Source organism: Mobula hypostoma, unplaced genomic scaffold (genome assembly GCF_963921235.1).
Source record: "Mobula hypostoma unplaced genomic scaffold, sMobHyp1.1 scaffold_76, whole genome shotgun sequence".
In the NCBI taxonomy this organism is placed as follows: domain Eukaryota; kingdom Metazoa; phylum Chordata; class Chondrichthyes; order Myliobatiformes; family Myliobatidae; genus Mobula; species Mobula hypostoma.
The window spans coordinates 124,231-137,449 of NW_026948249.1; the positions used below are offsets into that span (position 1 = coordinate 124,231).

The window sequence follows — 13,219 nt, forward strand, 5'->3', positions numbered from 1 at the left end:
TGCATTGGAGCCGGAGTAATAGTTATTTCAGTCTCGTTTACATGTGTCTGCTGGAAATGGAATTAAACAATCTTGAATAAACATTTCAGCAGTCTGCAGCGTTTTTGAGGCAGAGTGCCACCCGGTGACAATGGAGTCCACAAATCAGGGGCTCCTGTTATTGTGGCAACTCACCACCAAGTGTCAGTGTTCTCCACAAAAGGGAGCGGTTTACAGCGATAAGGAGAGGTGTAGGGGGCTGGAAGCCAACTCTGCAAGTGGATGAAGTGCCAGTCCTGCCCCAAACCACTCTCCCCATCACCAGTCAGGGTCCCAAACAGTCCTTCCATATGAGGCAACTTTTCAACATCATGTCTGTTGGGGTCATCGACTGTTTCCAGTTTTCCAGGTGTGGCCTCCTCGATATTAGTGAGACCCGATGTAGTCTCTGCATTCTGCACTCTATCCTAATGAGATTCTGCAGATATTGGAGATGCAGAGTAACATACACAAAAGGTTGGAGGAAGTCAGGAGGTCAGATAGCTTCTATACAGGGGGATAAATCAAAACAGAGATTTCCTGCCGAGACCCTGCATCAGGACTGGAAGTCGGGAGAAGCTGGAACAAGATGGTGCGGGGAGTGGAAAGAGTCCAAGCTGGTAGATGGTAGGTGAAGTCAGATCAGAGTGAAGGCGAGTGGGTGGGGGAGGTGGGCGATGAAGTGAGATGCTGTGAGGTGGTAGGTGGAAAATGCAAAGAACTGAAAAGAAGGAATCTGATAGGAAAGGAGAGCGGACCATGGGGAAAAAAGGAAGCAAAAGAGGAACCAGAGGGAGACGATCCACAGTAGAGAAGAGAGAAGTGGGGAGACAGAGTGGAGGAGACGCATGTGTGTGTTGATGAAAGGAAAAGGAAGAGGTAGAAGTTAAAGATGTCGATGTTCATGCCCTCGGGTTGTAAACTACCTGGATGTAATATGAGGTGTTCCTCCTTTAACCTGAGAGTGGACTCATCGAGTTAGTTAAACGATGAACCGGAAGGGAGAGTGGATTAATAATCTTCCCCTGACATCCCTATTAAATCAATCCTCTCTCACCTTGAACCGGTGCCCTCTGGTTGTTGATTCCACAAAAACGGGGAAAAGGACTGCGCACGTTCCCCATTTCTGTACACTCAGGGTTTGGAACACCTGCATCATGTCAGATTCAATCTCCTGCACTTCACAGTGTGAAGTCCCAACCTGCCCAGCCTCTCTCCAGAACTCAGTTCCTCGAGTACCGGCAGCATTCTTGTAAATCTCCCCTGCACTCATTCCAGATTGACGTCCTCTCTCCTGCAGCAGAACGACCAAAACTGAATACAATAGTCCAGGCGCGGATACCCTAACAATACCCTAACCCTAATGCAACCTCACTAGCCTCTTCTTCAGACCATGAGCCATGAGATATGAGACAGAGGCTGCTCAGTTAATCGAGTCTGCTCCACCATTCCTTCATGTCCAATTCATTATCCCTCTCAACACTATTCTCCTGCCTTCTCCCCTTAATCCTTGAACATCTATTGAAAATACACTGTGACTTGGCGTCTGCTCCGACCGTGGCAATGAATTCCAAAGATTTACCACTCCCTGACAACAGAAATTCTCTGCTGTCAGTGGATGCCCTATACATTGAGGCCGTGGCCTCTGGTCCCAGACTCACACCGTGTAGGGTGCATCTTCTTCATAGCCACTCTGTCGAGGCTTTTCAATATTCGATAGGTTTCAATGAGATCCCCTCTCTTTCTTCTTGACCAGTGAGTACAGGTTCAAAGCCATCTAGCATTCGTCATACGTTAACCCTTTCATTCCTGGAATCATTCTTGTGAACCTACTCCGGACCCGCTCCGATACAAGCACATCTTTTTCTCAGATAAGGGGTCAGAAACTGCTCACAATACACCAACAGCGAACTGACCAATACATTATAAAGCTACAGTGTCACATCCTTGCTCTTATATGCTAACATTACAGCTGTCATCCTTAATCAACTCAATCTGCAAGCAAACTTTCAGGGACTCCTGCTCAAGGACTCCCAAGTACATATTTCTGATTTTTGTATTTTCTCCCATTTATTTTTTTCTCTCCGTCTTTATTCTTTCTACCAATTGTACATGACCGTACACTTGCATACACTGTATTTCACCTGCTACTTCGTTGTCTGTTCTCCAAACCTATCAAAGTCCTTCTGCAGACTCCGGCTTTGCTCTAACCTACCTGTCCCTTACCTATCTTTGTATCAACTGCAAAGTTCATCACCCAGGTATCAATTCCGTCATCCATATCATTCATATTTAACATGAAATGATGCTTTCTCAATACTGACCCCTACAGAACACCATTTGTTACTGACAGCAAAACAGAATTGCCCACATTATTCTGACTCTTTCTCCCATCAGTCAGCCAATCTTCAATCCAGACAAGTATGTTTCCTGTAATTCCATGAGCTGTGATCTTGTTAAGCAGCCTCACATTTATTCCACATCTGACTTTAACTTCTCCTTCTCTAATGTCAGGGTGAATTTCATCATATTTAGATCATTTGCCCCTAGGGTTCTTTGAACCTAAGTGATCTAATTAATTCTGGCTCATTATGACACCCAATTCAGAATAGCTGATCCCCAAGTGGGTCAACCATGAGCTGCTCTAAAAAAGCATCCTGTGGGCTTTCTAGGTTTTTCCTTCAGTTGAGAACAATACACTAATTTTCCTTTTCATCAGCATGACAATCCTGCATGACTATTGTAACATTGCCCTTTTGGCACGCATTTTTAATCTCCCATTGCAATTTGTGGACCACATACTTACGACTGTTTGGAGGTCTCCATACAATTCCCATCGGGGATTTTTTTTACATTTGCTGTTCCTTAATTCTACTCACAGATTCTACACCTTCCAACCCTATGCCACCTCTTTCTAATGATTTTATTTAATATTTTACCAACAGAGCCACACAACCCCACTAACAGCTTGTTCTTGGCTTGTTCTTTCAAGAAACATATAAGTATCTGGGAAACAAGAGGACCTGCAGATGCTAGAAATCTAGAGAACTACACACAAAGTGCTGGAGGAGCTCAGCATGTCAGGCAATATCTATGGATGGGAATCAACATTTCGCGGCAAAACCCTTCATCGGGACTCTTGATACCCATGTATCTGGAATATCAACAAGCAAAGAAAATAAAAAGTAGTGCGAAATAGGGAAAACCTTTGACAAAATATAGTTCAAGGCTTAAAAAAAACTGCCAGAGCTCAATAGTTAACAAATACAACAACAGCAATAAACAATTTCATCAATACCGACATTGACTTTATTTTAATGAAAATATCGTGATTAAATTTCAATCAAAAAAATTTACAAAGATAAATAAGAACTGAAATGATAACTTTAGAAAAGACTATTTACACTCAAACTCACTTAGATTAACACTACTTTGGACAGAAGGAGGAAGAGAAATAATGCACATGAAAAAAAAATCACACAACAGTCAGTTAAAACTTGAAAGTATATTTTTTCATCAAATATGAACAGGATTCAGCACTCCCTGTGTGTATATGCAATTGTGATAAGAAATACAGCCCAGAAACTTAAATGAGATGCTAACTCAGAAAAAAAATGAATCATAACTGTGGAAAACATTAACCAGTGGAATGAGTATGACCCTCCATGGGAGACATCCCAATGATCTGAGCAGACGAGATGGTGACAAGGAAGCATCGAGCAATTGACTGAGAGTTGGAGACCTCTTCCCAGAAACAGAGGGGTTCCTTGCAGAAATGCAGGACAAGGTGGTTAACAAAAGGAAAAACAAAATTGAAAATACATGAAATACAAACAACGCAGGAAGTGCAGAAAATGCCAAGAGAAACCAGACCCGATTCAACACATTCCAGGATCCTGCAGCAGTTTAACTCAATCTGATTACTTACAAAGGTACAATCAAGTGGCAAATATCATTCACCAAAATCTTACTTCAAAATATAAACTCATGAATAACCACCATAACTTCATTGAAGCACCATAAATTCAAGCCTGATTCAGTTTCAGAGCCAAAATCTTACAAATTATATTATAATCACTACATTAGTACTAACAGGACAATCAATAACCATCCAGATATAATATAACAGGATAAACAAGCAGGAACAACTCCCTCAATAGATAAAACCATTCCCCACACACACATGATCCTTGACTAGTGGAGCACCTCACCACAGGCATTGTTTGTATCATCAGTCAGACAACCAAATTATTTTCTCTGTCAATCAGCTTCGAAATATTGCTACTCTGTCATTCGTTGCCACACCCTGCTGCTGGTTCCCTTCTCCTCATTGTACGTTCTTACCCCGACCATCGTCCAGAGCCCCAAACTCTGCCCTGTGCGGACCCACCTCTGGATTCTGACCCTGCTTCGTTGAACATCTAACTGATGGTTTCCCATTCTGCTTTCAGTCTTTAGAGGACAGTGGACAACCCTTTAGAAGCAGGGAAAATGACCCATAATGTGGAAATGAGTCGTGATTAAGGATGTTAACTCCCAATGTCATTCTTCCTCAGCCCAGAGATTAGGGGGGCAAAGAACATCTCAAACAGAACTGCAGTCAGCTCAACTTCTTCAGTCTGCAGGAAATTCAAGGGAAACCTCTTCACCCACAGAGTGGTGACTTTTGGAAACCATCACCACAAGGAAAACGAGAGATGAACAATAGGGGAGGATTTAAAAGGACTGTCGTGGAACAGAATCACTGGCTGGGTCCAGCCAGCCTGACTTGACGCTCTACTGTACACTAGGTGTGTTATAAATTCACTAAGTACCGAAGACAGAGTTTAAAATAGAACTGATTTATTTGTCTCAGATCCAGAATATTAAACCCCAGTCCCATTAAGGGTGAATGTGTAGCAGAAGAAACTCCTCCCATGCCCAGCGACCAGGGTGCAGAACTGGGTGTGGTGAGCAGCAACAATAATTGCAGAGTTCAGCACCGACAGTCACTCTCGAAATTGCATTCAGCAATGGTGATGGACAAATATTCAGCATGCAGCTCATTGAAACTTTCTCCTCAGGTGAACCCGGTAATGTGTCACAAGGTTAGAATACTGAGAGAATCCTTCCCCACATTTACAGCAGGTGAACAGCCTCTCCCCAGGGTGAACTCAATGATGCACATTTGGTGGAAATGGCTGAGAGAAACTCTTCCCAATGTCTGAGCAGGTGAACGGCCTCTCCCCGGTGTGAACTTGCTGGTGCCTCAGCAGATGAGATGACTGAGCGAATGCCTTCCCACACACTGAGCAGGTGAACGACCTCTCCCCGGTGTGAACTGACTGGTGTCTCCGTAGGTGAGATAATAAAGTGAATCCTTTCCCACAGTCTGGGCAGGTGAACAGCTTCTCCCCAGTGTGAACTTGGTGGTGTCTATGAAGGTTGGCTGATCGAGCGAATCCCTTCCCACAGACTGAGCAGGTGAACGGTCTCTCTCCAGTGTGAACTCGCTGGTGTGCTATTAGGGTGGATGATCGAGTGAATCCCTTCCCACAGTCTGAGCAGGTGAATGGCCACTCCCCAGTGTGAACTCGCTGATGTATCTTCAGTTTAGATGATTTAATGAATCCCTTCCCACAGTCTGAGCAGGTGAACGCCCTCTCCCCGGTGTGAACTCGCTGGTGAGCCATTACATCAGATGACTTAGTGAATCCCTCCGCACAAATTCAGCAGACGACCAGCCTCTGCCCAGGGTGAACTGACTGGTGTGTCCACAGGTTGGAAGACCGACTGAATCCCTTCTTACACACAGAACATGTGAATGGCCTTGTCCCAGTGTGAAATTGCTGATGTACCCTCAGTTGAGATGACTCAGTGAATCTATCCCTGTAGTCTGAGCAGGTGAATGGTCTCTCCCCTGTGTAAAATGATGGGCATGGCAGTCGGTCAGATGATCAAGTGATTCCCTCCCCGCAGTCTGAGCCGGAAGGATGATTGACTGAATCCCTTGCTCTACTTCATAAATATCTGGACAGAGACAGCAAAGCTGATGCATTGTGGTCGAGATTCCTGTAGATAAATTCCTTGTCATTTCTAACCTGTAAAAAGATTTACAAAATCCATCAGTGGGTGTCAGACAATATTTCAGATGAGATCCCATGAGTTGTCAAGGTGTGATCTGGCATCACACTGTTACAGTGAGGTTCAACCCAAGTTGGAGAGAGAAATCATCTTCTAACTGGACACAGAGCTGGTACCTGGAATGACCAACAAATTCTCTGATGCTCTTCCTGTCTCTATAAGAATGGGGTATTTCTGCTGTCTCCAATCTGTGACCTGGCTCAGTTTGACTCTCTCCATTGGTATTATTCCCTGTTCCCACTGAGCTGCATGGGTTCCTGTCCCCACAGTAACTGAAACACTCTCACACAAATAGCCGGCAGTGCATTCCATGCATCCACCACTCTCTGTGTAAAAAACTTACCCCTGACATCCCCTCGGTATCTATTTCCAAGCACCTTAAAACCATGCCCCCTGTTGTTAGCCATTTCAGCCCTGGGAAAAAACCTCTGTCTGTTTACACGATCAATGCCCCTCATCATCTTGTACACTTAAAAAAGGCTCTAAACAAATACAAGGAAATTATACATTGTTTTGAGGATTTGTTAGAAGTCCACAAAATTATGAGGGTATAGATAGGGTAAATGCAAGCATCTTTTTCCACTGAGGTTGGGTGGGATGATAACCAGAGGTCATGGGTAAGTGGGGAAGGTGAAAATTTTAATGGGAACATTTGGAAAAGCTCTTTACTGAAATGGTCGTGAGAGTGTGGAATGTGATGCCAGCACAAGTGGTGAATATGAGCTCGGTTTTTCCATTTAAAAGAAGTTCAAATGGGAGGCTGGTTCATAGGGGTATGGAGGGCGATGGTCCCGGTGTTGGTAGTTGCATTAGACAGATTAAATGTTTTTTCAGCATTGACTAGATGGGCCAAATAGCCTGTTTCCGTACTGAACCTCTCCATGTTTCTATGACAGAGAAGATGGCCAAACTTGTTCGAAAAGGAAAACTGGTAGGAGAGACAATGAAGCAGCAATGGCTGGAGTTTCTGGGAGCAATTCGGGAGCTGAGTGATCGATACATCCCAAAGAAGTGGAAGCATTGGAAAGGCAGGAGGACTCAACTGTGGATGAAATGAGAAGGCAAAGCCAACATAAAATCTAAAGAGAGGGCAAACAAAAGAGCAAAAACTATTGGGAAGCTTTTAGAAACGAACAGAAGACGACTAAAAAAAAAAGTCAGATGAGCTCTGGGTGTGGAATGATGAATAATGAGTCAGTCATTAGTGAGTCTTGGTAGCACCCAACAGTCTGAGGCATTTAGAGGAACAAAATATCTGGGGCCTCAATATCTCCTGAAAGCCAAGGTTCCCTGCACCAGTTATCTTTCAACTTCTATTTTGCAGGCACATACAAACTCTACACCCTCAAAATTTCACTTCTGAAAGCCTCCCACTTACCAAGTACTCCTTTGCCAGAAAACAGCCTGTCCCAAACCACACTTGTCAGATCCTTTCTGACACCTTCAGAATTGACCTTTCTCCAATTTAGAATCTCAACCCATGATCCAGACCTCTCTTTTTCCATCTATATTTTGAATTTCATGGCATCATGATCACTAACTTCTGTCACCAACCCTAATCATTTCCTAACAGCTTATTTCACACTTCTATGTCAGTGGTTGACAAAGGAAGTCAGAGATAGCACAGCATTAAAAAAGTATAACAGAGCTAAGGTGAGTGGGAAGACAGATGATTGGGAAATTTTTAAGGAGCAACAGAACTTAACTAAAAAGGCAATACGGGGAGAAAAAATGAGGTATGAACGCAAGCTAGCTAGGAATATAAAGGAGGATAGCAAAAGTTTTTTTTAGGTATGTGAAGAGAAGGAAGATAGTTAAGAACAATGTTGGGCCCTTGAAGAATGAATTGGGAGAAATTGTTATGCGAAACAGAGAAATGGCAGATGAATTTAATAAGTACTTTGGATCTGTCTTCACTAGGGAAGACACAAGCAATCTCCCAGATGTGTGGATGGGCCAAGGACATAGGGCAACAGAGGAACTGAAATAGATTGACAATAGGAAGGAAACGGTGATGAATAGACTGATGGGACTGAAGGCTAACAAATCCCCAGGTCCAGATGGTCTGCATCCTAGGGTACTTAAGGAGGTGGCTCTGGAAATTGCGGATGCATTGGTGATCATTTTCCAATGTTCATTAGATTCAGGATCAGTTCCTGAGGGTTGGCGAATGGCTAATGTTATCCCACATTTTAAGAAAGGAGGGAGGGAGAAAACAGAGAACTATCGCTCTGTTAGCCTAACATCAGTAGTGGGGAAGATGCTAGAGTCCATTATTAAAGATGAAATAGCGGCATATCTTGATAGCAGTGATAAGATTGAGCCGAGCCAGCATGGATTTACCAAGGGCAAATCATGCTTGACTAATCTATTGGAGTTTTTCGAGGATGTAACCAGGAAGATAGATGCGGGAGATCCAGTGGATGTGGTGTACCTTGACTTTCAGAAGGCATTTGATAAGGTACCACAAAGGAGATTGGTGGGTAAAATCAGAGCTCATGGCATTAGGGGGAGGATATTGACATGGATAGAAAACTGGTTGGCAGATAGAAAGCAAAGGGTAACAGTGAATGGGTGTTTCTCGGAATGGCAGGAGGTGACTAGTGGGGTGCCACAGGGCTCGGTATTGGGACCACAGCTGTTTACAATTTACATCAATGATTTAGAGGAAGGCATTGTGAATAACATCAGCAAGTTTGCTAATGATACTAAGCTGGGTGGCGGTGTGACATGTGATGAGGATGTTAGGAGAATTCAAGGTGACTTGGATAGGCTGGGTGAGTGGGCAGAAACTTGGCAGATGGCGTTTAATGTGAATAAATGTGAGGTTATTCACTTTGGGAGCAAAAACAGGAAGGCAGATTATTATCTGAACAGTGTGGAGTTAGGTAAGGGACAAATACAAAGAGATCTAGGAGTACTTGTTCATCAGTCTCTGAAGGTGAATGAGCAAGTGCAGCAGGCAGTGAAGAAGGCTAATGGAATGTTGGCCTTTATTACAAAGGAAATTGAGTACAAGAGCAAGGAAATCCTTTTGCATTTGTACAGGGCCCTGGTGAGACCACACTTGGAGTATTGTGTGCAGTTTTGGTCTCCAGGGTTAAGGAAGGACATCTTGGCTGTGGAGGAGGTGCAGCGTAGGTTCACTAGGTTAATTCCTGGGATGTCTGGACTGTCTTACGCAGAGAGGTTAGAGAGACTGGGCTTCCACACACTGGAATTAAGGAGATTGAGGGGGGATCTGATTGAGACATATAAGATTATTATGGGATTGGACAAGATAGAGGCAGGAAATATGTTGCAGATGCTGGGAGAGTCCAGTACCAGAGGGCATGGTTTAAGAATAAGGGGTAGGTCATTTAGGACAGAGTTGAGGAGGAACTTCTTCTCCCAGCAGTGGAGGCCAATTCTCTGGATGCTTTCAAGAAGGAGCTAGATAGGTATCTTATGGATAGGGGAATCAAGGGTTATGGGGACAAGACAGGAACCGGGTATTGATAGTAGATGATCAGCCATGATCTCAGAATGGCGGTGCAGGCTCAAAGGGCCGAATGGTCTACTTCTGCACCTATTGTCTATTGCCTATTAATGACGGATGCTGCCTTTCTGAGGAATCACTTCTTGAAGATGTCCTGGATACTACGGAGGGTAGTGCCAATGAAGAAGCTGACTGAGTTTACAACTCTCTGCAGCTTATTTCGATCCTATGCAGTAGCAGTTCCCCCGCACCCACCCATACCGAATGGTTATGCAGCCAGTTAGAATGCTCTCCATGATACATCTATAGAAATTTGCGAGTATTTTGGTGACATACCAAATCTCCTCAAGCTCCTAATGAAATATAGCTGCTGTCAGGCCTTCTTTGAAGCTGCATCAATATGTTGGGCCCAGGCCAGATCATTTTTGATCAGGCGCATACAGATGTACTAAAATGGGGTGCGGTTTCTGCTATAAAATTCATGTTGATTGACAATAAACAGCTCAAGATACATATGAATTATTTGAGCCTGGTGACTCAGCTGAATCATATAATCAGCTGTATGCACAAAGTGTATGACTGGCCAAGATTTTGAGCTACTGTATATTATTTTCCGAGAAAATTAAATTTGATAATCAACGTACCATACTTTTTAAACTCTGCAACGCCAAAATCCTGAGAACTTCAGATAACGTAAACTCTTTGATGAGCCCTGTGTTCCACAGAGATTCCTTATTTTTCTTCAAGTGCTAGAAGTATAATAAATGTTAAGTGTTAATTTGTTTTTATAGTTTAGTTCATAATATTTTAAAGTGCATGGTAAAGTTCACAAACTACAGAACATGTCGGGAGGTTATCTTCCATTTATATCTCACTCGGTGTTTGCTCAAATATCATTAAAAGAAACAGGAAGGTAGGGAGCTGCCAACTAGAATTTCTCCATAAGGAAGAGGCGACACGGTGTCGTAGTGGTTAGCACAACGCTTTACAGTACAGGTGACCAGGGTTCAATTCCCACTGTTGCCTGTAAGGAGTTTGTACGTTTTCCTCGGAACCACATGGCTTTCCTCCAGGTGCTCTGGTTTCCTCCCACAGTCTAAAATTGTACTAGTTGATGGGTTAATAAGTCATTGTAAATCGCCCGACAATTCGGCTAGGATTAAAACATACCTTTGCTCATTGCGGCCAAACAGTTCTGTTTTAACTTCATCAGTCCACAGGACTTGCTTCCGAAATGCATCAGGGTTCTTTAGATATTCTTTTGCAAACTTCTGATGCTGAATTTTGTGGTCATAACGCAAGAAACTTTTTCTTCTGCAGGTGTCACTGCACAGTAGAACTGTGCACCACCGCTCCAGAGTCTGCTGAATCTTCCTGAAGGTCTTTTGCAGTCAAACCTGGGTTTTGATTTGCCTTTCTAGCAATCCTACAAGCAATTCTCTCGGAAAGTTTTCTTGATCTTCCAGACCTCAACTTGACCTCCAAAGTTCCTGTTAACTGCCATTTCTTAATTACATTACGAACAGGAGAAACAGCTACCTGAAAAAGGCTTTGCTATCTTCTTATAGCCTTCTCCTGCTTTGTGGCTATCAGTTATTTTAATTTTCAGAGTGCTAGGCAGCTGCTTAGAGGAGCCCATGGCTGCTGATTGTTGGGACAAGGTTTAAGGAGTCAGGGTATTTATAAAACTCAGAAATTTGCATAACCTGGCCTTTCCTAACGATGATTGTGAACAAGCCATAGCCCTATCAAGCTAATTAAGTTCTGAGACCTTGGTAAAAGTCATGTGAGAGCTCAAATTTCTTGGGGTGCCCAAACTTTTGCATGGTGCTCCTTTCCTTTTTTCCACTCCAGAATTGTACAAAACAAAAATAATACACTAATCTTGCTTAAAATGTTGAAAAGAATGTTTCATCTTTAACACCATGACTTTTGGAGATCAGGTCATCTTCTACTCACTTAACTATTCACAGTTTGAGCAGGGGTGCCCAAACCTTTGCATGGCACTGTACTACAGCAAAGTCAAAAGGGCATTTAGACAGGTATTTGAACAGGAAGAGAATGGGAAGAAATAAAGCATGTGCAGGCAGATGGGATTAGTTTAAATCAACATCATGGTAAGCATCGACATTGTGGGCCAAAGGTCCTGTTCTTGTGCTGTAGTCTCGTGCATTCTACATGTTGTAATACATTATTTAAGCAAAAGTAAAGATGTTACCCTCGACATCAAAACTCTTTTAAAGACGGCTGCTGATCAATAATTTATAGTTCAGTGTAGACAACCTCTTTGAAACATCTTATTACTGCTATATAGAAACTGACGGGTGTAAATGTCCTCAAATGGGATGGTGATAGGAGAATCAGGGAGGTGTTAATGGACTTGTGTGAGTGGATGTGTTACAGGGAAATAAGTCGAGGTTTGCAATTGCTCTGAGAGCTGGTGGTGTGTCAATGGGTTGAAGGGCCTCATATCTTGATATGAAATTTATGAGAAGTTTGCTGCTGCTTTTCCCTAAAGTACAGCAGTTAATTTATTTCTGAACTACTTGAAAGAAGTGAAAGCAGAAAACACAAGATGCTGGAAGAACTCGGAAGTCCAGGCAGCATCTATGGAAAAGAGTGCAGTCGACATTTCGGGCCGAGACACTTCAGCAGGACTGGAGAGAAAAGATGAGGAGTGAAGGTAAAAGGTGGTGGTGGGGGGGGGAAACACAAGGTGTAAGTGAAACCAGGAGGGGGAGGGGTGAAGTAAAGAACTGGGAAGTTAATTGGTGAAAGAGATACAGGACTGGAGAAGGGAAAATCTGATAGCAGAGGACAGAAGAAAATTGGAAAAAGTAAAGCAGGAGGAGCACCAGAGGGAGAAGATGGTCAGGCAAGAAAATAAGTTGAGAGGGGTAACAGCGGGGTGGGGAATAGGGAAGGGGAGGAGACCATTACCAGAAGCCTGAGAAATCGATGTTCGTGCCATCAGGTTGGGGGCTAATCTGATGGAATATAAGGTGTTTTTCCTCAAACCTGAGTGCGGCTTATCAAGACAGTAGAGGGGGCCATGCATAGACATATCGGAAAGGGAAGTGGAATTGCAATGGTTGGCCACGGGCGGATGGAGCGTAGGTGCTTGTCAAAGTAGTCTCCAAATCTACTTCAAGTTTAACCGATATCCAGGAGGCCAAATCTGGAGCACTGGGCATAATATTTGACCCCCAACAACTCACAGGTGAAGTGCCGCCTCACTTAGAAGGACTGTTCGGGGCACTCAGTGGTTGTAAGGGCGGACGTGTAGGGGCAGGAGTAGCAGTTGTTCAGTTTTCAATGATAAGTGTGGGGGGGAGGGAGATCAGTGGGGAGGGGAAATGGATAAGGGGGTTGCATAGGGAGCGATCCCTGTGGAAAGCAGAAAATGGGGGGGCGGGAGAGGAATGTGGGGTTGAGAGGGTAAACATCACTGAGGACGTCACATGGTCTGTGCACACTATCTGTGTGGTGAAAAAGGCACACCAGCACATTTACAGCTCACGTGGCTGAGGAAGTTTGGGGTGGAGCCCCGAAATCCTAAGAACTTTCTACAGGGGCACAAGTGAGAGCATCCTGACTGGC

General features: G+C 43.7%; 2 protein-coding genes across 2 annotated transcripts in view; one reads left to right on the forward strand and one right to left on the reverse strand.

The window, feature by feature from the left end:
- Positions 1-13,219, forward strand: part of LOC134342171 (zinc finger protein 229-like) — a 150,066-nt gene that overhangs the window by 57,410 nt on the left and 79,437 nt on the right. The gene's annotated exons all lie outside the window — the stretch shown is intronic.
- Positions 3,322-12,303, reverse strand: LOC134342178 (zinc finger protein 239-like). Its single transcript, XM_063040151.1, has 3 exons — positions 10,790-12,303; positions 10,264-10,368; positions 3,322-6,098 (listed from the first exon to the last, which is right to left on the reverse strand). The coding sequence occupies exon 3, from the start codon at positions 5,688-5,690 to the stop codon at positions 5,172-5,174; it is 519 nt and encodes a 172-aa protein (XP_062896221.1). The 5' UTR covers positions 5,691-6,098; positions 10,264-10,368; positions 10,790-12,303; the 3' UTR covers positions 3,322-5,171.